Raw genomic sequence first — 27,412 nt, 5'->3', positions numbered from 1 at the left:
AATTAGTTATATATTTATTTATTATTTAATTAATTAACGATCTTAAGATAATATAAAATATATATTCCTTTTTAAATAAATAGAAATAAATAAATCAACTTTCACTCCTAAAAAATTTTGATCATTTTTTTATTTTTTATTTTTTTTTATTTAATTTTTTTTTTTAAAAACGTAACGAAAACAATTTTTTTTTTTATTTAATTTATTTATTTATTTTTAATATATATATTTATATAAATATTGTATATATATATATAGTTAGAAAATGAAGAGATTAGCAGATTCAATTAATTTCAATGATAGAGAAGAATCAGAGAATAAAAATAAAAAGAGAGTGACTAAAATAAAGTCGGCTGCTCAGTTGCAAGAGGAGATCATTGGAAAGGATGTACAGAAAGTAGTAGAGAAGAAAGATAATACATTGAATGTTCAGTTGTTACGTTCGATAATGGATTCATACTTGTCGGACGGTGCTAACAGTGAATTGATCACTACATACATTCCAGACATCGTCGCATTGCTCCACCAACAAGATTGCTTAGAGTCAATCATTGCCGATCACTCACAGGACAAGTTGATCCAACAATGGGTCACTCGTGTCTCGACAATGGTGAAGGTAGGACACGGTCGTCTTACACTGGCCCTCTACTTATTGCTCGAGACAATCAGAGTTTGTGACTACGACCTAATGCTACAACATACAGATCAATGGATACGTATTCTCACTGGATTATCAACTCCATCCACCAACAATAACAACAATAAATCATCCGATTCAACATTAAATTCACGTGATTATATCACTTCGATTATGGCACTTTCACTGCTTGTAGAGAAAGCTTCGAAATGGAATGATCTTCGTCGTGCCATCGTTGTAAATGCTACACTCCAACAAATATTCACAACCATTACACTTTCATTATCATCACAACAACAAACTCAACAATCTTTTGACAATCAACAATCTAAAATCAGTAGTCTCATTGCTCTAAAGACATTGTTTGTTTCTTTGACCAGTTCAATGCGTCCTTACTTAGCACGTACAGAATCGATTGCCTATCCACTGCTTTTGAAGCCAGATCCAAAGATTCAAGAGTGTGCAGCTTCTCTCATCGGTTCGTTGTCGTTATCAGTCAGTTTGGCCAGTTCCGATCTCTATTGGGATGTAGCGGTCCAACGTCTTATTATAGAGCTACACCATCACGTATCGATATTCTATCAAGGTGTAGAGGAAAACTCGAAACAACAACAACAATCCGAAGACTATCCCAAAACAGTAGTTATGCCAGCATCCAATAAGATCGGAGCTGGTGAAGATGCAATCCTCACACAACTCAACCATCTTGCCAACGTCGAACTTCCAAAGCTTCCAAACTCTGCAAACAATCTATTCCACACCCAACAACGTCTACAAGCATTCAACGGACTTATCAACTGTCTCATCTCCATACTCACATCCACAACACAATCAGCATGTTCCATTCCAATCGATCCAATCATCAAATTGATTTGTCGTATCTTAAACACTGGATTCACACAAATTAGATCAAGATTAGAATATTCAGTATGTATATTAATATTTATGTGTATATACACTTAAACTAACAAACACTTCTAAATCATAATAATAGGATATTGTTTATGCACAATTAGTTGCAGTAATAGGTCATTTACATCAATATAGTTATCAATTGATATCGGTGATGTCTCAGTGTTTTAGAAAGGCATTGCTACCATACTCTAAAACTATTTCATCGTTATTGTTGCGTCCATTGAGAATGAGAGAATCCTATTCGAATTCACAAATTCAATTGCAAGTTTACCAGTGTATCTTGGATGTGATCGAGTCTTTGGGATCTTCGTGTACCGAGTATCTGGTAGTTCCTTTGGTACCAATGTTAATTAAAGACGTTCAACCATTCATCCCAGAACAACAGGTCAATTCAACCCCATTAGCAACCAACGGAAAGAAAAAGAATGGAAACAATAACAACAACAAATAACAACTCCAAACATTTCAAACAACAGTACATCCAACACATCGACCATCGATAACGTTGACTCTACTCATCTCCACAACCCAATTGCCAACGAGATTAGAACCATTGCACTACAGGTAGCCAGTAAAGTTTTACTCTATTGTGGTAGTTGTTTATCAATCTTGAGCAGTAGCAATAACAATAGCAATAACAATAGTAATAGTAATAATGGTAATATTCTAAGATTTGAATTGGATCAAACAGTATTGTCTTTACTCTTGAAGTGTCAACAGTTACAACAAACAAAGAGACAGTCTGCCGTCTATCAAGATTCCAGTTACTCTGACTACAAGTACCGTGCTGCACTTTACAGTTGCTTGAGTGCCAGTGTCTTGCGTCCTATCGGATCATTACCACCCGTTCTTCCCTACGCTCTGAGACTGCTCACCATTGGAATGAACGATGAACATCCCAAAGTCAGATCGAAATGCTCCAAAGGATTGGCCATCTCGCAATCATTGATTCATCCACAAGTACCAAACTTACAGGCTCCACCAATGACCAGCATCTCTTTGTCACAATTATCAGGTGGTAGTGGTTCCTCTACAACAAACGGTCATTCTCTCTCCGGTGTCAACCAACAAGATGATTTCATGAAGACATTCCAACAGATTGAATCATCAAACTATCAACAGCAAATGAATGAGATTAATAATAACGATGATGATGATGAAGAAGAAGAAGAAGAAGAGGGATCAAAAGATAAATTAGATATTTCATTGAATGATCTATCAGATGAAGAAGATGACGACAACAAAGAAGATCAAGATAATGTGGAGGATGATGATGATGAAGAAGAAGAGGAAGATGATGATGATGACAATACAACAAAAACCAAAACAACTACTACCAATTTAATGAGCAATATGAAAACCAATTTATTCGATCAATCTTTATTCAACAAACCAGTATTATCAACAAAAGAATCAAGTAACAATACAACAAAATCATCGACAACAACCACATTAATATCAAAGAAACAAGAAGATGACCTAGAAGATGATGAAGATGAAGACCTACCAGATTTAGTAGATGAACCACCCTCATCTGAAGAAGACGATCAATAATTTAATACCAACAAAAAATAACAAAACCAAAGATAAATAAATTTAAACTAATCATTAGAACATATAAACAAACTAATATACATTTAAAATAGTCATTCTAGATTAAAATTACAAATAGATTAGAATAATCATTAATGTTTTAAGAAATGTTTAATAATAGTTTAATTGATTAATGATTCTATTTCTATTGACCATTGGTTGATGAAAATTACAATTGTTTTTCATTTAAAAATAAAAAAAAAATTAATTCAAATTGATTATTTATTTAAAATCTAGATATATTGTTGTTGTTGTATTGGTACTATAATAACATACAATAGTATAAGCAAATCAATTGGTTAGAAAGTATAAGGATAGTGGTGTGTTTGTATACTATTGATTTATAAAAATTAAATCTTATTAAATAGTGTGTGAGTTGGAGATTGTTTGATTTTTTTTTGTTTTGATAAATCTTTTTAAAATTATTTGGGTCAATCAATAACTATTGCTTAAAAGAGATAAAAGAATTGTAAATGTTTGTATTGTTTGTATTGAAAAAAATTCATTTATCTTGATAATTGGTGCATATCTTTGGTTTGGTATACCTACCATGATATCGACTTAATCAATTATCTTGTTTTATCTTTTGGTAAAATACCCTATTGCCTAAATTCTGTCTTTTTTATTGGCAAACTTTACTTTTACATCATTTACTTACAAACTAGTACAAAATTCATGAGGCAAATATAAATGATTAATAACAAGATCCCATTTTATAATACATTCCATTTCAAAATACTTTCTTATACCATTTCGAAACAATTTTAAAATAAAAAAGTAATCTAGTATTTAGGTAATAAATATAAAAAAAAAAATAGATATCTGTTTGTTTTATTATAATTGGTTTTTTGGAACAGAACAGAAATGTTTAGTTTAAAACAACTTTTATTATTATTATTTAATGTATATTTATTGAATAGCAGTTTCTGTAGAGCTCTGAGTAATAGTCAAAATATCGATTATCATTCGATTGATTATGCCAGACCGTTCCTAGAGGAATATATTAAAACATTAAATAGTTTGGCAAATGGATACAAAGGTGAAATTTACACTGAATTTCTGGAGAACAATCACAAATGTATTCACGACCATATTAAGCATCAACATAGTAATGATCTTTTAAATATTAATGGACAGTTTGATATTTCCAATAAGAATAAAGAGGGTCAGTTTAATAAAAGAGATACTATGTCTGTAAATGTCAGAAAGCAACCAATTGTCACTACTCATCCAATAAGAATAATGTTCAATACAACCTATCTTTCTCCAAATACCGAAAAATCGACATGTAAATTCGTAGGACAAAAAGTAAGAATCAACTTTAGTAACACTATGGTTACCTGTCGTCCACAAGATATTCTGACAAACGAGCTGATCGCTCTCATTACCAACATTGTTTTGCCATTCATCTCTAGTACTTTTGAGAATTTCCTAACAGTGACTGGTCCACTCTATTATCCTGAACAACCATTCCTTCAGACTGCTTTTTGTGGACGTGAATTATTTACAATCGACGTGAGTAATGGTTTCAATGCAGACTATATGATGTATGTCACAGCACATCCCATTGGAGTAGCCAGTGTCAATGCCTATGCTACCGCATGTCTATTGGACCAAGGAAACAACCGACCATATGCAGGTCACATCAATATCAATCCAGAAGTATTCTCAGCGTTTGCCAATCTACAATATCAAAGAACACACCAAACCAAATGGCAACTGTTTTTAAGAGCTAGTCTTCATGAAGCTATTCATGCTCTCGGTTTCAGTGATGATCTCTTCAAGTATTTCATCGATAGAAGAACTGGACGTACATACAACACGAATATCAACCCTATGACTTTGGCTAGAGGTGCTGCTCCATCTGGCTCATCATACAAAGTTCAACGATCATTTCTTGCGACACCCAATGTTTTAGAGATTGTTAGAACTCATTTTGATTGTGATAAGATGCCTGGTGCAGAATTGGAGAACAACGGTGGTGATGGAACAAGAAACAGTCATTGGAAAGCAACCATCTTCAATACAGAGTTAATGATCGGCTATGGACAAGCAGTTGCTCCTCTTTCCAATCTTACTTTGGCATTACTCTATGATTCAGGATGGTATGGTTTAATCAATTTAGATCAAGCTGAACCACTTCGCTTTGGAAGAGCTAAAGGATGTTCATTTGCGTTAGATTCGTGCGGACCCTCCAACTGGAACTACCCAGGTTATTGGACAGACATAAACAACCAACGTGCATGTACACCAACAAGAGATGCTGTCGGTGTAGCATCTTGGGCTACCTATCAACAAGCACTACCAAGTCATCAACAACACTGGCGAGAGAAGAACGTTGGAAGTCAGAGAGGAGATACCTTTGACTATTGTTTATTTAGCTCAGTCTACGACAACTTGGATTCCACATACTATTGCTTTGATACCAATACAAAACCAATGTCTGCTGGCGAGGTATTTGGTAAGGACAGTGCTTGTATTCTACATTTCGAGGGTCAGTCTTCAAAAGATAAATTGATACCTGCATGTCGTGTTCAAAGATGTATTGGTACAACATTGGAGGTACAAGTCAATGAAAAATGGTACAAGTGTCCACCAGGTGAGAAAGTCCGAGCAGGAGATATCATATTGATGTGTCCAGATGCAACCGATCAACATTGCGTACCTCTGAGATTCTCCGATACGCCATCGAATCACTCTGCAAAGAAAGCAGATAATCGGGGACTCTCGATCGACACTGAAATTAATCTCGGAATCGATGGTTCTTTCGAACCTCTGAATAACATTAACAACCTAATAAGTTTAGACAAAGTTCTATTGACTCCTTCATCATCGAGTGCGAATCGATCACAAATAATCATCCCGTTAGATATTATCATTTTGATAAGTTTCATGGTTTTCTTGTTATGAATAAAGTAAATTTTATAAAAAAATAATAATAGATTTAGTGTTTTTTGTTTTTGTTTTTTAAACAACGGTTTGTTTCATTGAAAGCCCCAAAACGTAGAGTCTTGCTCAACCGATTTGAATTTTTTTTTTTTTTCCTATGAAAAAAAAAAATGATGAATAATTTTCGGGGGTTACAACTCTTCACCATGGTTGCCCCGAAAAGTTTTTTTTTTGTGGATATAAATAATGAAATTGCAAAGACATTTGATCCCTCTTAAAAATAACTTGAAAAAAAACAATAAGGGTTTTAAACCTGTTTGTTTCAGAGCCAGTCTATTTTTTTTGTTGTTTTTTGATTTTTGCAGGTTCAAAACCTTGATATTTTTAATCATGATGGTTTATCCCCCCATTAGGTCATTAATATCCGTTCTTGATAAAGAGCGCTCTAAATGAAAGATTGAGTGAATAGTAATTTGTATTTATTTTTGTTCTAAATATTTATTTTAATTTATTTTTTTTCAAATTATTTATTATTATTTTGTGTCACCTGATATTAAAGAAGGTTCTGAGGTTTGTTTATTAATCACAGATACAAAGAGATATCAGATCAACAATAACTATCATTATTTGTGTAATTAGAGTTCCTCATTGATAGAATCGCCCATTTGTTGAATACCATTCGATATTTTTTAACTTTCTTGAAAACCAGCAATTAAAAAATATTTCTGGATATTTTTCTTTTTCATAACAATTTCACAATTATTTAAATCCACCGCGATACATACATCTAAGATTTATTTATTATCATATTTATCACACAATTGTTATTATCTGTTTAATTTATTTATTTATTTAAACAGTGATATTGGGAATGAAGACAAATCAATCCATATCATTGTTTCTCGCAATCATTGGATGGTGTATAGTCTCTACTTATGCACAAACCTACAATCCACAAAATGGACATTACTATATGTGGCAAGCTATTGGAGCTCCAACAGATATGAATAAAACTATAAACTATATTAACAATAATATTGCGCAATTTAAAGGATTAAAACCGTATGTATGCATTATATTAATTAAATTTAATAAAATTATTATAAAAAACTTATAACTAACTTTTTTATAATGTAAATTTAAAAGTTATTTGGCTGTTATTAATACTCCAGAAGAAATGGAGTTTATCTCAACCACAATGAGAACCAAAACCCAATCACCTACTCAAAAACTCATTGTATCAGGTTGGAGATTGTCTGGTGAGACATTCGTTTACAACTCTGGTGTTGAGGTTGGTGATAAAATCTATTCTGGTGCTCTTGGCCGTTGCTACACTGTTTGCCAATGGTCTCAAGGATATCCATCGACCTCCGCCGATAAAACTCTCCTTGCTTTGAACAATGTCAACAATCGTTATGAATTCTCCAATGAGGCATTTGGTCAAAACAATCTGTACCTCTTGGAATATGGTGGACTGACCGAACCATACTTCCCACCACCAACTACAATGGGTGGTAATGTAAATATTAAAAATATGATTACAAGTGAAGCCGGTGTCAAATGGAATATGACTTCGAATGCACTCCTTGTAACAGTTTCCAGTGCTTCAGATACCTACAATGCCACTATTACCGCCACTCTTACCAGCTCGATCACTGTAGTGATCAAACAAGGAATTGAAGCCTTCAATGTTACCATCAGAGATTTGACTGGTACAAGAACCTTTACTGGAACATTCCATTACCAAGTTCCATTTATCCAAACCGTCTACTCTTACTCTCAAATTGCAGGATCCATCATTACCTTGTACGGATCCAATTTCGACAACCCAGATACAGGTGTCTCTGCTATCAGTGTTGCAACCGGTACACAAAGAACCCCATGTACCTCTGCCACTGTATTGATTCCTTACACTGCAATAACATGTGTTCTGGGTGCCACCTCTGATGGAAACACAGTTACTATGTTCCCACTTACTGTATATAGTGGTGGTTCGAATTTTGTATACAACACAAGTCGTATTCCATTTTGTAAGTAACTTTAAAGTTATTAAATTAATCTATTAAATTAACTCTTGATAATTTTCAATTAGATGATCCATCAACATTAAGAGTAATCAGAATTGCTGATGTTAAACTTCCAGATGAATTCCCAATCGTTCAATCAATGATTTCCAGTAGCAAGGCCACCACAGTTGATGGAAATGTTGCATACCATGGTGTTGTAACTTCTGCCACCCAAGCCAAACAAATTTCCAATATTTTCAATTTTGTTGTTGGTGGTGTGTCTACTACAGTTTTCCAAGGTCTCACACTCAGTGGTTCGAATATGGTCATCAATAATCTTGGTGGTCCAAACAATGGTGTTCCAGTATTCACTATTGCCAACGGTGCATGTAACTCCAACTATGTATATTGTGGTGCTGGTGGTGTAAGAATCAACTATTCCACAGCATACGTTTTATTCTTCCAAAACACAACAGCCAACCTCCCAGATATTCGTAGTGTCTCCTGGGACAAGGCTGGTGAGATGGTTTTCTACGGTCTTGATCCTGTCCAATTGGCTCCAGTCAGCTATTTGCTTGATACCACAGGAGGAGCGATTAAACTCATCAATGGTGGATCCAATGGTTTTGCGCTTTCCAACCGTACCATCACTTTCCAAGGTACCGTTTACGGTTCAGTCTACCAAGAAAATACTACTTCACTCAACATCCAAATTCCAGCTGGTACCGGTCTTAATAACCCATTGACTGTTACCATTGAAAACCAATTCACCCTTAAAAATGCAATTATCAATTTCAAACCACCAACCATTTCCAGTATCACACCAAAACTCACTTCTTTTGGTGGTAATGTAATTATTACCGGTACTCAATTCGGTCCAACTGCAACAAATGTTAGTGCTACTATTAAGATTGGAGTAAATACCTATCCATGTGCCAACATGCAAATTTACACTCCACACCAACAATTAATGTGTACCTTACCAAGTGGATCAGGTTCCAACTTGGTTTTCACTTTGAATGTAAATGGACAAACCACAACCTACCAGTACTCTTACAGTGAACCAGTTATCTCTTCCATTACTCAGAATGGAGAGCTAATTAATATTGTTGGAACTGGTTTCGGTTTTGACAACAACCAATTGACCACAATCCAAAACACTACTATCTTGACCATCACGGTTTCAGGAGATCCACAAACCATTGTTGCTCAATGTCCATCAAACATGATGAATGGTGGATTTACCATTGTTTCCAGTGGATTGCCAAGTACCCCCTATGACTTATACCTTAAACCAATTATTAAAGCTATCTCTCCAGCTCCATCCACCACAACTGTTACCCAAATCAATATCTCTGGTTCCTTCTTGAATACATTACGTGTCAATGGTACCAATGCTATCCTCAATGTAACCTACGATGGTATTTCAATTTCCTGCACATCGGGTATCGTTGCTGGTACTAGTTTGTCTTGTCAACTTCCACCAATCACTGGTTATCACACTTTGGTTGTAAATTCCGACAATGTTGCTTCAGATCCATTCACTTTCAGTGCCGCAACACCAACCATTCAAAGTGTTTCACAAGATAAATCATCGATCACTGTAGTTGGTACCAATTATGGAAATGATAAATCCAAAGTATCACTCAACTATGGAGGTAACACCATCTCTGCTGATAGTGTCACCGGTGGTAACACTATTATTGCTACTCTTCCTGATTATCAAACCAATGGATTTATTTCAGTGATTATCGATAACGTTGAATCTACAAGACAAATCTTTAAATTGTCTCCAGTCATTACATCAGTTTCCAGCACCAATACTACTGGTGGTCCCATTATAATTACCGGTTTATTCTTTAATCAAGTGAATTCCTCTGGTATCGCATTACCATATTCCGTTAGTGTTTCCGGTACCCCATGTACCAATCTTGTTTTCTCTGTCAGTAACACTGAGATCCAATGTGTTGCTCCAAGAGGTGTAGGAACTGGTAATCAAATTCAAGTTACCATTGATTCAATGCCTGGTGTTAGTCTCTTCAATTACTACCCACCATATATCGCTTCAATCTCTCAAAATTTAGCAATTCCACAAATAACAATTACTGGTTTCAACTTTGGTCCAAACTCATTCAACCTTACTTTCTGTTCAGCTTGGTCACTAGGATCAACCGTCAATGATAACCAAATCATTTATAACGTACCCACCACCTCAAAGAATGATTATTTAACAATTGCCGTCAGTGGACAACAATCAAACTCCTACTACCTTCCACTCACTCCCATTGTAAGCAATATTGGAAATCCACCAACCCAGGGTGGAAGTGTTACAATTCTTGGTACTTTTATCACTGATAAGAGTTTTGCTGGTGTACCCCTTGATATTGCTGTTAATTTCGAAAATGGTCAATGTTTGAACCCTTCTTATGACCAATCGAATAATGATTTGGTATGTTCTGCTCCATCTGGAACTGGTATCAACAAGAAAGCAATCGTGACTATAGATAGCATGCCATCTGCCCCATTCACATTCTCATATATGGCACCTCAACTAACCGGATTCAGCCAAGTCGGTATGATTGGTACTATTGCTGGTGAACAGTTTGGTTCTAACTCCTCATTGATAACTGCATCGTTTGTATCATTGACCAACACCGCAACTAGAGTCCTCCCAATCGTTGGTAACACTGAATCCATTGAAGTGGATATCCTACCATTTGCTCTCAGTGGACAATTGACACTTCATGTCGACGGTCAAGATTCAAACTCTATTTCATACCTCCTTGCTCCAGTTCTCTATTCGGTTACATCTGCACCACTTTCCGGTGGTGTTATTACAGTTGCCGGTCATTTCTTAAATACAGTATCGAGCAATGGAACTGAAACTTTCCTTAGCATTACCTTGCAATCAAACATCCCATGCACCAATGTTGCCAAATTGGCAGATGACGACTTCTCATATCTCACATGTCTTCTCCCTCCAGGAAACAGTGAAAACGTATCGCTAACCGTAACTATTGATGGAATTTCCGCTAGTATTCCATTCAGTTATGGTGCACCAGTTATTTCCTCTATCTCTGTCGACGCCAACAATCAAATCAATATTACTGGTACCAATATGTTTGCCGATGGCTACAACACCGTTGTCAACTTCGGATCTGAAACATACACCACTTTCACCAATACCTCCAACAGTATTATCTTTACTGCACCAGCTGGTCAAGTCAATGATATTGTTTCTATAACCTTGAATGGACGTACCTCCAACGGTATCATGACTAGACTCTATCCAATCATCACAAGCGTAACAGGTTCAGCAACTGTTGGATCGAATGTTACTGTTACCGGTACTTTCCTTAACTCTTATCGTGGAGATCTCACCACAACCACATTCTCTGCAACTGTCGATGGTATGAATTGTCTTGTCTATCCAGACGACTCAAAGACCTCCAAGATCATTCAAGTTCCAGCAGGTACTGGTGCAGATCTTCCATTCACAATTATCATTGATGGTCGCTCTGCCACCACTGAATTCTCATTTGACGCACCAACTACCAACGGTACAATCACCCAAGACGGTTCACTCATAACCGTCTACGGTGGTAACTTTGGAACTGATCTCTCTGTTGTCAATCCACCAAATGGAATGACAGCTATCTCTGTAGTACAAGATACTTTGGTATTCCAATTACCGGACACCTATCAATCCGGTACCATTTCGTTTGAAATCGATGGACAACAAGCTATATTCTATTTGTACGTCACACCAATCATCACTGAATTCTCAACACAAGTTGCCACAGGTGGAGATATCGTAATCAAAGGTAAATACTTTAATACCAAACGTTCAGATAGATCTGATACAACCATAACTGTATACGTTGGTTCTGAAAGCTGTACATTCAAATCTGCTGCCGCCACTTCTGATTCCCTCACCTGTACTCTTGGTGCCAAGTCTATCTATCAAGGATTGGTAACCATCTCCATTGATTCTAAAGTAGGTATGCTCATGAACATTCGTTACAACTCATTGCCACCCGTTGTAAACTCTGCTTCGTCCAGTCATTTCCAAACACAAGAAACCGTTACCATCTATGGTTCCTACTTTGTCGAACCAGTCACTGCAACCATCGGTGGACAAGCTTGCTCCGGTGCATCACTTATCAATTCCAATCAATTGACTTGTACTTTCAACGGTAGCAACAGCGATAGTCAGGGTGCGCTCAACGTCACCGTCACCAACGACCAAATCACTGGATTCAACAGCTACGGTTTCCTCTACAACCAATTGGATTGCAACGGTCTCTGTGCCAACAATGGACAATGTACAAACGGTTACTGTATCTGTGCATCGGGTTACGCTGGACAACTTTGCAACATAGCAGTCAACACCACCGTTACACCAACTGTCAACCCATCGGATATTAACTACCCACTGTTCAACAATGTTACATTCAACTCTGGAATTGACAGTCTCGTAGAAGTAGACTCGAACCAAAATGTTATCAAGCAAATCGATCTCTCCGGTGCCGTATGGTCACAAATCTCTGCCAACAACTACAGCTCCACCGTCAACAATGTTGTTGTAAGCATCGTCACCTCCCAATACACCCAACAAACCACCGTTTACTTTGCCGGTGACAACATCCCAGTTTCACCAAGCACCGTCAAACACACCGTATCGATTAGTGGTTGGCAATTCGCAAACACAATCAACTCGCTCCAGATTGTCTACCAAGCGAATGCACCGGCTCTCTTTGACTACAATTGCGCACCGGCCTCGCCAACTATCACTGCCAACTTGAAAGCAGGACAATCGCCATCGTTCACCATTGATACTCCACTCGGTATTCTCTATACCCAATTCTCTGGTCGTGTTATCGTTGACAGCAAGATTGCAAGAATCACAAGTGCGTCGTTCACCACCACCGCCGAGAACAACTCTGTCAAATTCGCAATCCAAGTTCCAAACTTTGCTTCGCAACTTGTCTACGATCCAACATTTATCTCCTACATCAAACCAAACGTAATCATCGGATGCAACCCATCGAGCACAACCTCTTCAAATCCAATCACTACAGGTAGTACTGACGGCACAACCGGAACAATCTCAATCTCTACCAAACTTACACCAATTACAACCTTCTCAATGGTTGCTCTACTCTTCTTGATTACATTCCTATTAATATAGAATATATAAATGATTCTCATCAAATATTACCAAATAAACGTTTAAATATTTATTATTTATTTAACCAGAATAGTATAAATATATTCATTGAGAGTCGATTCAATTATAATAATAACAAAAAAAAAGATTAAATTTTCAAATCTAAAACTATTTCATTTTTTTAAAATTAGTTTTAGATATATGTTGCTTTTATTTAATTAAAAATGATTGAACAAATATATTAAAATCATAATATCTTTAATCAAATTTAAAGTAGTTTGTCTCATTTTTAAGATATTGTGTGTTTTTCTGGTCAAAAAAAGACCAAACAATTTATCTGTCTCCTTGAATTGATTCTTTAATATCAATTATAATATCTCTTGTTACAATTGTTCAGTTCTTTCGATTCCCCATTTTTTTTTTGGATTCTTTTTTTTTTATTTTTGAACAACCTCTTTAGAATCATATAAACGCGTTTTATTGTTTTAAATTCTTTGTTGTTATTATTTAAAAGAAAATAATAATGGATTATTTTGGTAATATAAATTAAAACGTAAAGTTCTCTAACTTTTTAAAAAAATAACTTTAAAGTTATAATTTATGTTTTTTTTTTTGTAGATCTATCTATTGATTTATCCTGGGAGTCACTTTTATTAAGTTTCTGAAACTTCTTAAAAAGGGGTGGAAGCAATGACATTTGGTGTCAATGTGTGATTTTTTAAAAAATTTAATTAAATTTTTATTTTTATTTCATTTTCCAAAACCACACAACATCTCTACGAAACATCTAAAAAAACATAAAAACAAAAAACTACACCCTATTTGAGTTCTATTCTATTGCAGACCACCATTTAACTATTTTCCTCATAGTCACAACTTAAAAAGAAACACACACACAACAAACACCACCCTTAAAAGTCAGAAACATATAACCCTTCAATTCAATTGTGTGTTTTATTGTACTTTTTGTTTTTTTTTTTTGCAACATCCAACACAAAAGTATTTATCTTTTTTTTTTTTTTATAAAATCTTTGGACCCTTACAAGAGTTCTTCTTTTTCTACAACTTTTAACTTTTAGAATTTTATTTATTTATTTTTTATTTATTTTTTTATTTAAAAAATCATCATTTAATTTTATGCTAAACAATAATATTACCTTAAACATCGTATTTGTATTAATTTCATTTGATTCTTTAATAGTATAGTACAACACAATTATATCAGATATTATAAATATATAATTCTTAAAACTTTTATTTATTTTATTATTATCCTTGATAAATCAAATAAATATCTATCTTTTTTCCTTTCTTAAAAAAGTAGTCAGAATATTTTTTTTCAGTTTTTTTTTTTCAGTTTTTTTCATTCATTTCAGTTCTGTTTAATCTTTGAAAAAAAGATATAAGTAGAAACAACACTTAAAAAAATGATGTCCATTGATGATGAAATTCTTTTGGGTTATTCCAAAAAGAGCAATAATACATCCAACAGTATCAACATAAATCATGGTAACAAAGATAATCATTTCTTATTTGATGATTTAGTTACACCAACAAATAGTTATAATAATAACAACAGTAATAACACTAGTAATAATTGGAATAGTAATAATAATAATGGACAAAACAATAGTTATCGTGGAAATAATAATAATATGAATACAAGTACCGGAATCAATGGTAGTGGTAATTTTTATGGCGGCGGTGGTGGAAGTAATTATGGTACACCAAATCATAGCTATTCAAATATGCAACAACAATTCGGAACACCTAATAACAGTATGTCAAATATGAATGGTAGTGGTAGTTATTATGGCGGTAGCTATAACAATCCACACCCATTCGGCACACCAAACACCACACCACAACAATTCAGTGCCAATAACACACCACTGAAAAACTCATCCACTCAACAATTCAATTTGGATGACGACGATGAATTCTTCAATGCCATCAGAAGCATCGATCGGGAATCGTCATCCTCAAAGCTTGGCGACTCTACTTCGCAATTGAATGACTCGACTGCATCGTACGCGTCACCATCTTCACCGCTCTCTGGCAGCACCAATGTTTTACCACAGCAACAGATGACACCTCGCCAACTACAAACATCACCACAAAGACAACCATCACCTTCAGAACAATCACCACTTTCACAATACAAAGAGAATCTATACGCCAGTTTCATAGAGACCGACCCAGCCAACCTGAAAGCCATGGGTGAGCTGGTCAAGGAAGATTCCGATACTTTTGTCCATGTCATTTCAGATAAAGATACACTTCAAGGTTTGACCATCAGATACAATTGTTCAATTGAAGAATTGAAACAATTAAACAAATTAGTTTCAAATACAATTCATGAAAGGTAAAGTAATTTGTAAAAAAAGCTCCACACAACAACAAAACTAACATAATTGGTTTAAATCTATAGATCAGTTTTAGTTATACCAAAAAAGAATAATCAAACACCACAACAAAAAGAAGATATTTTCAATAATAAGGATATGGAAGAGACAATGAGAAAGAGAGTGATTGGTAGATTTATGAAGATGACAGGTTGCTCAGACCAAGATCAAGCTGTCTTTTATTTAGAGAGATCTACATTTGATTTTTACAAGGCTGTACATGACTACCAAAAAGAAAGTAATATAGAAGTGGAATTCCCAAAGCCAGTTCCAACATCACCACTTAGAACAGTTCCACTCTCGATTTTGGCACAACAAGCATCACCAACCGTAACCGTTGCAGTTACCGGTACATCTCACTCTTCTTCTTCGCCACACGATATTCTCAATAACAGTGATGCACTGATCAACAGTTTTAAAGATCTCTATAAGAGTCCACCTAGAATAGATAATCACTCACATAGTCATCATCACAGTCATCACAGTCACCACAGCCATCACAACCACGGTCACCACCACCACAGTTATAATAGTCATCATAGTACTACCTCAAGTAACAAAGCTCCTTACTATTAATAAATAAAATCGAATAAGTTATTGTTTACTTTTTTTTTTTACTAATATATAAACAGGTGCCTGTTAAAGAAGGTCAATTACAATTTATTTATTTTTGGAATAGTTCAACTATAAAGTTTTCCTTTGAATATTGTAACTTTTGTAGACATGAAGTACTAAAACAGTTGAATATTTCATTTACATATTGTTCTTTTAGATTATTTGGCTTTACAATGACGAATGGGATCAATTTACTTCTAAAGATATCTTTCAGCACCAATCTAACCATATTATCTCTATCGAGCCAACTTGAACACACTGACACTGCGCTCAGCAATCTAAGACATCTCTTAAACATATACTTTGAGAAATCAATGAGCTCATTACCATCTTCTACAGTTTCATCTTTAACAACAGGTAAAATAAGTGTATCAACACTATGTGCCAATGTCATAAATAGCCTATTATATATATATTGTGAATTGTTAGTTATATATTTATCAATATTAATAAATGGAAATGTAATATATATATAATACATACTTATTAGATATAATTAATAAATCATTTGCATCCTCCAAATAAACTTGTATTTCTTCTATTGTATATTTTAAATTATTGGTTTGCTTCCTAGAGAATGGGTTCCATATGAATGTTGTATATTCCTCTACTTTTGGAATCACTAACTTTATAATGAGTTTAGGTATCAAATTGGCATCGGGATCATCATCATCTAATTTATGCTATAAAATTTAATTAATAATATATTTTGATTGTTTATAATAATGATCGACTTACATTTATCATTCCATAGTCAGATAGGTCAGTGTACCATTTCAATGTATCGAAATTGATGTTGTGCAATGGATTCCAATCTATGAGTTGAAGTCTTACGAATGGCGCGAAAAGTGCTGGTAATATATAAGAGACATGCACTTTCTTGTAGGAACTATTGTCTTTAATCTTCCAATGTTGAAATCTTTCTTTAATGTTACTAATATTACAATAATCTTCATCTACATCATCCAAAACACTCTTTAGTGATTCCTCTATCTTTTCTTTCTCTTCCCTATAGTGTGTTTCATCTTCATCATCAAACAATTCCTCTTCATCCGATAAATCTTCATAACTATAACTATTATTATTATTCTTACTATTATTATTATTATTACTACCATCAATCTCCATTGATTCTAATTCATTATCATTACCACCACTGTTATTATTATTATTATTATTTCTTTGTTGTTTTCTCTTTGATTGTACAAGTAACATTCTCTTTTCTCTTGATGAATTCTCGTAGTATGATCTGTCTCTACCAAATTCATCGACATCATTATTGTTGCTGTTTATTGCAGTGGTAGCATCTAATGGATCGTATTGAGCTTGTTGTTCGATGGTGTTTGCCAGATCTTTGATGTGGTCATTGATCTGCTTTCTCAGTGCATAGGCATGGTCTTTCTCCAAATCGATCAAACGATACTCGTACTCCTCGATCAACGGTATCTTCTCATCGAGACAACCCGTCATATTATTAATAAACGATTGAAACTCGTAGAGATAACCGAGTTGATCGTCATCGACATGCTGTTTCGACTCTATCTCCTTGATAGTCTCCTCGGCATCCAACAACGCATTCTCGACACGCTTCAATTCCGACCGATGATTAGAATGTACTTCATCCAGTGTTTCCAGTGCAACACTAATATCCTTGGTAATCGAATCGATAAAACTATAACCATTGCCATTGACGATATTAACAATCGATTGTTGTTGTTGAACTGGTGAAGATGAACTTCCACCCTGCAGCAATAAATCCTGTTGATGTTTTCTCTATTACATAACAAAACAATATATATATTAATATATATATGAATAGTTGATATTGAATAGTTTATATATATATTAAATACTTACTAATTGTGAATCTATTGTTATATTTTCTTTAATACCACCACCTTTTTTCATTAGATCGAATTGCCAACGTTGTAGTTCTTCGTCATCTTCCTCATCATAGTCATCATCATTGTTATTGATTAGTATATTCTTATTGCTATTATTATTTTTGTTACTACTGCTTGTGCCTGTTTCTATTGTATTTGTATAGTTATTTTCATCATTACCGAATCTTGAGGTTGCAGATTTACCAGGATCACCAAAATGTATTCTATTCTTATCTTTCTTTGATGTATTAATCACATCTTCTTCATCATCATCATCGTCATCCTCTTCATCATCTTTATCTTTCACTCTAGTATCTTTATTCTTATCTTTTCTAGCTGTTGATATAGTTGTTGATAATGGTATGAAATCATCTTGATTACTAATATTATTACTACTACTTGATGATTCTGATGTGGTAGCAGTGTCTTTACCTTCTCTCATTCTCTGTCTTTTCTCTCTTGCTGCTTTGATCTGTTCGAATGTCGGTAACTGCGATGATGATTGGTTGCCATTATACTCATCCTCTAAATCTATTATATTCTTTATTTCTATGTCTTGTTGATTCTCTTGTTGATTTCCAATGTTTGTTGTTCTTCTTATGGATGTATCTCTTCTGAGCAAATCAAGTTTCTCACTCGTGTATTCTCCTATTGGTGAACTGTGTGTTGCATTGACTGCCAAGTCTGAGGATGCTCTACTGAATTGACTTTTCTTTAGTGTCTGATTCTGTAGTGAGTATACTGATTGTTTGTTACCATCACTATTTGATCCACTATCATTACCATTATCATGTGAAGTATCTTCATCATCGCCAAAACTCAGTAATCTACTCTTTTTCTTTGTGGTCGTTGTCTGTTGTTTCTTCTTTGTTATTACTGTTGCACTCTTATTCTTTTCTATATTAGTACTATTACTATTATTATTTACATCATTTATATCGATATTCTTTGTACTACTTGTTATTGGTTCAATATTCATAGCACTACTATTATTATTGTCATTTTCTTTTTGTTGTTGTTGTTGTTGATTCTGTTCATTTTCATCCTGTTGATCATCTTCATCTCTTGTCTTTCTTCTTATTTGTTTTTTATTTCTACTTGACTGAAACAACATAGTAATATAAAATACCTATATAATATTATCTATCTATATAAATATAAATAATATTTTTAAAAAAAAATCTTGTTGCTGGATTGGTTTGTTTCATTAAAAACGACGAATGAAAAATATTGAAATTCCAACTTTTTATATTTTATTAAAATTTCCTAAATCTATTTGAAGCAGTTTCTCTTATTTAAGTTTCATTCATATAAATTAAAGACACTTTAAATTAAATCAAAATTTTTTTGAAATAGATTTGATCAACTTTTGTTGATATTGAATTTATTAATAACAAAATTTACATAGAACAACATTATTTAGAGATCGACATCGGCATGAACAAAGAGTGGAATACCAAGGATATTTCCAACGATAAGAACATGAACATCTGGATTATGACTGGCAACAGAGTTTGATGATTGACTTGAAGTGGCACCACTCAAACTATTGATTTGACTCTTACTGATAGAGTTGTTTTGAACTGATCCGAGTTTTGTTAATGAAGCTAATATATAAATAAATATTAGTTTCTGATAATTTAATAAACATTTAGATTTCAATATACTTACAAATTAAAGTCATTTTTAAGTTTTTAGTTTTTAAGTATTTGTTTGTTATTTTGATGTTTAAAAGATTGTGAAATCCTGGTTTAAATAGTTTCTTCTACTGTTAACAAAAAAATAAACCTTTTAAATTAAAATCTTTGAATATTTTAATAGATCCTTAATCTCTTTAAAAATAACCCCGATACTTTGAATTATATTCTACATCTTCTATTATTTAAAAGTTTCTCCTAATATCTTTCATTTTTTAAATATTCTATTCTCTTTTATAACAAACTATGTTCTAGATTAATCTTTTATTTAAATAATGACGTTTGATGATGATGAAGATGATGAATTAACACACTAACTAACAATAAATTCAATTGGTATGATAGATTAATCATCTTCAACTTTATCATTATCTTCATTTTTAATTTTGAAAGGATTTTTTATAGTTGATTTTATATTGAAACCCCATCACTCGATTTTCCTTTTTTGATCATATAATTCAAACACAAGATATAACCAATCAAAAAAAAAAAATAAAAATTTAAAAAATTTGTATATCAATTCATTTGAAACCCCTTATTTTAGTAATAAATTTAACATATTAAGAAGAGATTTTAAAACTTAGTTTTAAATAAATTCAAACAACTAAGGGGGTAATCTCAAAAAAGAAGATTTATTGTATGTATACTTAAAAAAAGATAAACTGAATAAAAAAATCATATACTTTAGAAATGTATAAATAGTTCAAACTTAATCAACAAAAATCAATACAATCAAATATTTAATTAATACAAAAACAATCAAATACTTAAAATAAAAATGACTTTAATTGGTATGTAGAGTGTACTATGTACAATAAAAAATAATTATTAAAAAGAATTTATCACAATACTAATTTTTTGTTTTCATATTTTTTAATGTTAGCTTCATTAACTAAACTCGGATCAGTTCAAAACAACTCTATCAGTAAGAGTCAAATCAATAGTTTGAGTGGTGCCACTTCAAGTCAATCATCAAACTCTGTTGCCAGTCATAATCCAGATGTTCATGTTCTTATCGTTGGAAGATATCCTTGGTATTCCACTCTTTGTTTCATGCCGATGTCGATCTCTAAACCGTGTATTCTATAATATACTTGTAAATTCTACCTAAATTAAAAATAGGTCAAACAATTTTTATATTAAAATTCATATATTTTCAACAAAGAAACCTTTTTTTTTTTTTTGATATCCATATATTCTAAAATAATTACTTAAAATAGTACTCTTAGTTTGATATTACATTCTATTATTATTTTGTTTTCTATTTCTTTGTTGATTATTTTTTGGTTGTAACCTATAGGTTACATTTTCTACTATCTTTTTTAATTGATTGAGAAGAAGATGAAACAAAAATTGTTGTCCCTTGATAGATAAAGAAAAAATAAAATATAATTTTGGGATGAACAAATGAATGAATGGGTGGATTGATTTATTGTTTATCTTGGTGGGGATGAGGAAGTTTTGGTGAGAGAAGCCTTTACATCGTAGTCGTCGGTTCGTCTTTCCTCTGATGATGCCCATTGAATAGTTTGTGATTCCGAGCTTAAAAGTGGTTCTGTTGTTGGTAAAGTCGATGACCCTGAAGAATCGAGTTTAATCTTCTTTTCGACTGGCTCCGATGTTCCGTTGTTCTCAGTAGTGGAACCTGGATTGATGATGTCTTTCAGACTGTTAGTGAGAGTGATGTTGCTGTTGTTGCCACTACTGCTATTGCTGTTGCTGTTACCACTGTTGCTGCCGCTGTTTGTAGTGTTACCGCCGCTACTACTATTGCTACTGTCTTTGGTTGCGGCTGAAGATGGTTTGCTTGTTGTGGAGGAGTCTACGGCAGCTGGATTGACAACACCTGCACTATTCTCCTGACTGTCATACGATGGTCTATCACGCGAGCGAGAACGAGATCTCGAACGCTTGTAACCGCTTTCGCGCTGTTCCGACGAAGGATAGCGGTCACTCGAGCGAGAGTAATAGTCGTCGCGATCGCGATAGTCGCCACGCGAGCGATCACGCGAATCTCTGTAGTCGTCGCGGTAATCGCGTCTGTCTCTGTCTCTGTTGTAGTCTCCTCTGTAGTCGCCTCTGTAGTCACCGTCACGTCTATCATCATCGCGATAGTCACGTCTACGATAGTTGCCTCTGCCTCTGTCGCGGTAGTCTCTCCTGTATCTAGGTGGACTTGGACTACGACTGGCAGCTCTCTCACCAAACAGTCGTACCGAAAGCTCCCTCGATGGATTATGAAGATGCATAAAGTTACAGAATCCACCTCTATCACACGTACCAAGATCAAACTGTCTACATCTCGATTCATTGAAATCTGTTACCGGTGAAAACTCTGCTACAATTGGACGACCTTTTGTAAATTACAAAAAAAAAAATAGTTTTAGTAGTTTGTCAATTAACAAAGTTTAAATAAAGAGATATATATATAACAACATACCATCATAGAATCTTCCTTTTAATCCTTCGATGGCAGCAGCAGCAGCATCTTCAGTTGAATATTTTACATAGAGATTACCAATGAGATGATCACCAAGATTGGCACATACATGAAGTAGTTCGATCTTGCCATACTTTGAGAGACCCTCATGAATGTCCTCGTAGAAATCATCGAAATGTTTTTGAATTTCCTCTTCAGAAGCAGGTATAGGTGGTTGTCCTGCAGGTCTCTTTAAATAAGGACTTTGATATATATTGGGTAAGATTATAGTTTGACTGACAATCGGTTTATTGTGTAATCTTGAACATCTATCACCATGTCTATAAATATTTAATAATAATAAAACATATTAATAATAATTAATAATAATATTTTTTTATTTTTATTTTTTTTAAACAACTTACCTGCATGCACCAATCTTTAGATAAAAAGGACAATTTTGTCTTTATAATCATAATAATTTATTTATTTATTATCATTGAATAATGTTATAATAATTTAAGTATATATTTAATAAAGTTAGTAGTAAAGTAAAAGTTAAGTTATGAATATAATAAATAAAGAAGTAAAAAAAAAAAAGGTTTTTAGTTTAGTTTTAATTAATTTTTTTTTTAAAGATAAAAAAAAAAAAAAAAAAAAAAAAAAAGAAAAGAAAAAGTTAGAATTTATTCTTTTGATTCTTTTGATTTATACCGGTATTTAAACATATTTTTATATCAGATGATGATATCTACAATCTGTATCACTATACTATAATATAGAGGAGAGAAGAGAGAGAGGAATAATGGAGAGTAGAGTAGAAAGCAGAGAGACAAGATCGCGATTGATTCTTCAAATTTGACAAAAACAAAATACAATCCCTGTTGTTGAAATGTGCGCTAGAGCTAAATGATAGTTTGAAAAGAGAGAGAGGACAGTAGAAAGAATATTGCAATTTTGAATTCCCTGTTGTTGTAATTTTTGTTTTTTTTTGGTTTTTGTTGTTGTTATTGTTTTTTTTAACTATATAAACCAACACTAACTAGATAGAAGTTAACTTAGGAATTAATATAATAATATACAATAGGTAGAAAGAGTCGTGTTGATATAGTACTATGTTTTTTTGTTAAGTTTGTTTTAATGTTTAGATGTGCACACATTTAAGCTAGCTAAAAATGATTGTAATTGTTTAGAAAGATGCTAACCTAACTAAAGCTAAAGCTGTAGCTAAGAGAATATAATAAAAGGGAATAGTAATAATGAAATATAATAGTTATTTCAACTGTTATTATAATGGAACAATCTTTATGCACAACACCATTAGATCTCGAGATCCTAATCAGTGTCGAATAATAATAATATTTGTACAAACTTTGTTTCATTGATATATAGTTTTCAAAAGCTAGTAGTAGATATTGATATTGTGTGTATTAAATAAATTGTATTGTTATTGATAAATAAAACCTACTGATCCTTTTCTGTACCAAACATAGCAGCTCTTCTCTCAGCCATTTTTTTGTTGTTGTTGTTGTTGTTGTTATTATGATATTTGTTATCTCTCTATTGTAAGTATAATTATTATTATTATTGATTGATTTATTGATTTTCTATGATATAATATAAAGAGATAAACCGAGATTAGATTACAATAATTAACAGGTGCGATTTGAAAAAAAATAAAATAATAAATGAATGAATTTTTTTTGTTTTGTTTTGTTTTTTTGAAATTTTGAAATTTTTTTCAAATTAATTAATTTAAAATTTTTTTTTTTTAAAATAGTTTGTTTTATTTTTTATTTTGCTATTGTAGAACGCCTGTTTACTTTTTTCAAAAACAAATAGATTTTTATTTGTTGATGAATCTCTCCAGTTAATTAAATAAACAATTTTCACGAATGAGTACTCAGATTGATTCAATTTTTCTTAATGAACTTTTTTTTTTTTTTCTGAACTTGAATAGGTTTAGAGCTTTAATTACTACCAAAAAAAAAAAAAAAAAAAGTTTTTTTTTTTTTTAATATAACTAATGTGGTATACATGTTTTATTTAAAGTGATTGAAAGGTAGCTTATAGCTACGAAAGAGGTATTTAAAATTGGAGAAGGAGGGTTGTACCGCTCAATTGAACGTTGTAATTTTGATTAATAATCCACCGGTTAACTTTCATGCTTGATTTATCCTTAAAAAGATGTATTTGATCCACGTCATACATTCTCCCATACCCTAAAAGAATTGTTGTATGAACTTTACCATTTCTAGATTCTATATCTAGTCATTCTAACTATTAAATTTCCATCGCCACATTCCACGATTTGATGGCTTTTATCTACGTTGACAAGGCGTATGATTAGCTGTTAAATCATTAAGGAGTGTGTCTATTCTCGATTGTTGTTCGCTGCTATATCCATTAAGTACTGGTATCTGTTCACTCTCACCCTACTAAGAGCGAATACCAATGTGAATAGTATGACATACTGATGGATACCATATCCTCTATCCCGTCTGAGGTGTAAATTTGTTATCATTTGCCAGCGTAGGTTCGAAAGATATCTCAGACCATAATATCGATCTCGCCAGAAGCATCAAACAATTTTACACCAATCTACATGATTCTCAGCACACTATAAGAACCACTTTTTTGTGTAGCGCAGTCACAAAAAAAAAAAAAAAAAAAAAAGTTGGACAAAAAAAACAAATAAAAAGGAGTGTAGTGATGGCGGAATCTGGGGATTGATAGAGACCAGACACGAGCAGGACCCTTTTGGAGAATTTTCTCCATGGATTCCTGCTCAGTCACAGTCAAGATCAAGGTATACGCAGTTTGGAATGACTAATTTCAGATGAATCTATTTCATGTAAATTTGTTATTATTATGATATAATATTTCGAAGTATCAGATTTCCATGCCACTAACAATTCCCGAAATAGAAATATTTGTTTTGAAAGATGAACGTTTGCAAATCTCCATCAGCACTTGATTATGGGATTTTTTTGGAACAAAAAACAAAAAAAAAAAAGATATAAATAAAAAATTGATTATAAAAAATAAAATCTTTAATATTTAAAATAAAATTAATTATAACAAAGATTTACATTTTTTCAACTTTTCAAGTTTTATTTAATATGAATATTGATGGTTATCAATTTAAGTGGATAAACAATGAACCTGTTAAATGGTCAGTTGAAAATCCAAATATAATTACAGTGATAACAGAGAATAACACTGATTTCTGGAAGGATACTTGGTATGGATTCAATAGATTCACTGGTCATGTATTCGGATGTAATGTATCAGAGATTATTAAACAACAGCAACAACAACAACGACAACAACAACAACAACAACAAGAGTGTAAATCAGAATCTTTAGAGGTTGACGATATATCATTCACTTTTCAGTTGAAAGTGAATGCAGAGTTTAGTTATCTCTATGATCAAGCGGGTGTCATTGTGATTGCGGATGAATCACATTGGATCAAAGCCGGCATTGAATATAATGATGATCATCCGTGTATGGGATCGGTCTTGACTCTTGGCAAATCGGATTGGGCAACTGCCATCTACCAAGGCAATGCCAAAGAGTATCACATGCGAATTACGATGATCAACAAATGTCTAAGAGTACAATACTCATCGGATGGTGGTAAGACATGGCCACTACTCAGACTATCGCCATTCGAAGTTGACTCTACCAACATCAGAGTAGGTCTTTACTGTTGCACTCCAGAAAGACAAGGTCTACAAGTTATCTTTTCAAATCTTCAACTATCAATACCTGCTTTTATCCAAGAATTTACATGACCTCTACCTAAAAAAAATGAATCATTAAAATCCTAATAAATTTTTTAAAAGAACTTTATTATTTTTCTTTGTTTGTTTGTTTCTTTCTTTTCCTTTTTTTTTCTTTTCAGAAATTTTATTATAAATGTTTGTGAATGTGATCGATCGAACTGTAATGATAAATAAGTTTATATAATATAGTATAATATTGGTTATTTTAATGATAGTTTCTTTACTTCTTCATATACAATGATGGAAATCATAGAGTAAGGAGCGGATGTAAGTAGTGATGGCACCAAACCTTTCCAGAGTGCTCTTACACCTTCTCGTTTGACAGTGTCCACCAGCACAGAGATGAAATGTGAACGTTTCAAGAACGACGATAGTGTTTTTGGTTGGTTGGCGGTTGCTTGATTGTGATTCTCGAATTGTGCGATCGATCCAGTTTGAAGACGTGTCTTGGCGACATCGAGAGGATTGGAAAGTGTCGTTGAGATGACGGCGGCAGTCAAACCCGCCAACATATGTACAATGGGATCTTCGTTTTCGACGAGATGCGAATCGTCCAGTTGTTCGGCCACCGCCAAGTGGTCAGAGTTTCGCGCGGGCAGTCCGAGTTTTCCACGAATATCGAGCTGGTGCAAGTAGTTTTTAGTGTTCTCGTAGGATCCCCACCAGACGGCGCTATACGGAACATTCCTCACGACGGTCGCGCCAAATCCACGATAAAGTCCACGAATGCCACGCTCCTCGTACGTCTGACGGAATATGCTCCACGCGCTCTTTGTCTCGCCGAGATGTCCTTGGATCTGACACTTTTGAGTGGTCACATCGAATGGCACCCAGATGACGAGATTCGAGAGTTCCGCTATACCTCCGGACAGGTAGCTACTTGCCGCGCCAAACTCGGAGCGATTCAAGTATTGCTTCGACTGTTCGTACACGCCAAAGTACACGATCTTTGACGAGAGATAACCGACCTCACTCGGAAGGAATCCCTTGTAGAATCCACGTAGTCCTTCGTATTTATATATATTCTTCATGCCATTGAAGGTGCCTGTATACACAGGGAATGTCTGTTTGATGATCGATGAGCCCTGCACTTGTAGACGTGTTCGGACAACGTCCAACGGATACATGAAACCGTCGATCGACGCACCAAACAACATATTATAGAAATAGTATTTCTTTGGATCTAAATCGTCCCATGTTATTTTCTGTGCATTTTTATATTTGTTTTGTTGACCACTATTACTATTGCTACTACTGTTACTGTTATCGTTGTTGTTGTTGTTATCTTGTTTACTACTATGTTTATTTACATTTATATCATGTTGGTGATGTTGTTCTTGTTGTTGATCATCTATATGTCTTGATACAGAAGACATTGTATTTGAAAAGACA

General features: G+C 33.6%; 10 protein-coding genes across 10 annotated transcripts; 6 read left to right on the top strand and 4 right to left on the bottom strand.

Moving 5' to 3' along the window:
• Positions 1–265: 265 nt before the first annotated feature.
• Positions 266–3,106, top strand: PPL_08584 (uncharacterized protein; the record flags this gene model as incomplete). Its single annotated transcript, XM_020579392.1, has 3 exons — positions 266–1,564; positions 1,632–1,870; positions 2,029–3,106. The coding sequence occupies 3 exons, from the start codon at positions 266–268 to the stop codon at positions 3,104–3,106; spliced, it is 2,616 nt and encodes an 871-aa protein (XP_020430067.1).
• A 903-nt stretch (positions 3,107–4,009) lies between these two features.
• PPL_08583 (uncharacterized protein) lies at positions 4,010–6,055 on the top strand (the record flags this gene model as incomplete). The annotated part of the gene is made up of 1 exon (XM_020579391.1): positions 4,010–6,055. One exon carries the CDS (start codon positions 4,010–4,012, stop codon positions 6,053–6,055), a length of 2,046 nt encoding a protein of 681 aa, XP_020430066.1.
• Positions 6,056–6,905: 850 nt separating this feature from the next.
• On the top strand, positions 6,906–13,231 carry PPL_08582 (beta strand repeat-containing protein; the record flags this gene model as incomplete). Its single annotated transcript, XM_020579390.1, has 3 exons — positions 6,906–7,096; positions 7,181–8,064; positions 8,127–13,231. The coding sequence occupies 3 exons, from the start codon at positions 6,906–6,908 to the stop codon at positions 13,229–13,231; spliced, it is 6,180 nt and encodes a 2,059-aa protein (XP_020430065.1).
• Positions 13,232–14,637: 1,406 nt separating this feature from the next.
• On the top strand, positions 14,638–16,191 carry PPL_08581 (uncharacterized protein; the record flags this gene model as incomplete). The annotated part of the gene is made up of 2 exons (XM_020579389.1): positions 14,638–15,575; positions 15,642–16,191. 2 exons carry the CDS (start codon positions 14,638–14,640, stop codon positions 16,189–16,191), a joined length of 1,488 nt encoding a protein of 495 aa, XP_020430064.1.
• An 88-nt stretch (positions 16,192–16,279) lies between these two features.
• PPL_08580 (GC-rich sequence DNA-binding factor-like protein) lies at positions 16,280–19,227 on the bottom strand (the record flags this gene model as incomplete). The annotated part of the gene is made up of 4 exons (XM_020579388.1): positions 16,280–16,631; positions 16,714–16,913; positions 16,969–18,003; positions 18,088–19,227. 4 exons carry the CDS (start codon positions 19,225–19,227, stop codon positions 16,280–16,282), a joined length of 2,727 nt encoding a protein of 908 aa, XP_020430063.1.
• A 305-nt stretch (positions 19,228–19,532) lies between these two features.
• Positions 19,533–19,797, bottom strand: PPL_08579 (uncharacterized protein; the record flags this gene model as incomplete). Its single annotated transcript, XM_020579387.1, has 2 exons — positions 19,533–19,720; positions 19,785–19,797. The coding sequence occupies 2 exons, from the start codon at positions 19,795–19,797 to the stop codon at positions 19,533–19,535; spliced, it is 201 nt and encodes a 66-aa protein (XP_020430062.1).
• Positions 19,798–20,588: 791 nt separating this feature from the next.
• Positions 20,589–20,899, top strand: PPL_08578 (uncharacterized protein; the record flags this gene model as incomplete). The annotated part of the gene is made up of 2 exons (XM_020579386.1): positions 20,589–20,601; positions 20,694–20,899. 2 exons carry the CDS (start codon positions 20,589–20,591, stop codon positions 20,897–20,899), a joined length of 219 nt encoding a protein of 72 aa, XP_020430061.1.
• Positions 20,900–21,246: 347 nt separating this feature from the next.
• On the bottom strand, positions 21,247–23,741 carry u2af1 (RNA-binding region RNP-1 domain-containing protein; the record flags this gene model as incomplete). The annotated part of the gene is made up of 4 exons (XM_020579385.1): positions 21,247–22,163; positions 22,251–22,570; positions 22,655–22,693; positions 23,698–23,741. The coding sequence occupies 4 exons, from the start codon at positions 23,739–23,741 to the stop codon at positions 21,247–21,249; spliced, it is 1,320 nt and encodes a 439-aa protein (XP_020430060.1).
• Positions 23,742–25,351: 1,610 nt separating this feature from the next.
• PPL_08576 (DUF1349 domain-containing protein) lies at positions 25,352–26,029 on the top strand (the record flags this gene model as incomplete). The annotated part of the gene is made up of 1 exon (XM_020579384.1): positions 25,352–26,029. The coding sequence occupies one exon, from the start codon at positions 25,352–25,354 to the stop codon at positions 26,027–26,029; it is 678 nt and encodes a 225-aa protein (XP_020430059.1).
• Positions 26,030–26,220: 191 nt separating this feature from the next.
• mcfJ (mitochondrial substrate carrier family protein) lies at positions 26,221–27,396 on the bottom strand (the record flags this gene model as incomplete). Its single annotated transcript, XM_020579383.1, has 1 exon — positions 26,221–27,396. The coding sequence occupies one exon, from the start codon at positions 27,394–27,396 to the stop codon at positions 26,221–26,223; it is 1,176 nt and encodes a 391-aa protein (XP_020430058.1).
• Positions 27,397–27,412: the final 16 nt, after the last annotated feature.

This window comes from Heterostelium album (genome assembly GCF_000004825.1).
Source record: "Heterostelium album PN500 unplaced genomic scaffold PPL_scaffold9, whole genome shotgun sequence".
NCBI classification, from domain to species: Eukaryota; Evosea; class Eumycetozoa; order Acytosteliales; family Acytosteliaceae; genus Heterostelium; species Heterostelium album.
This window is presented reverse-complemented; position numbering and strand designations above follow the sequence as displayed.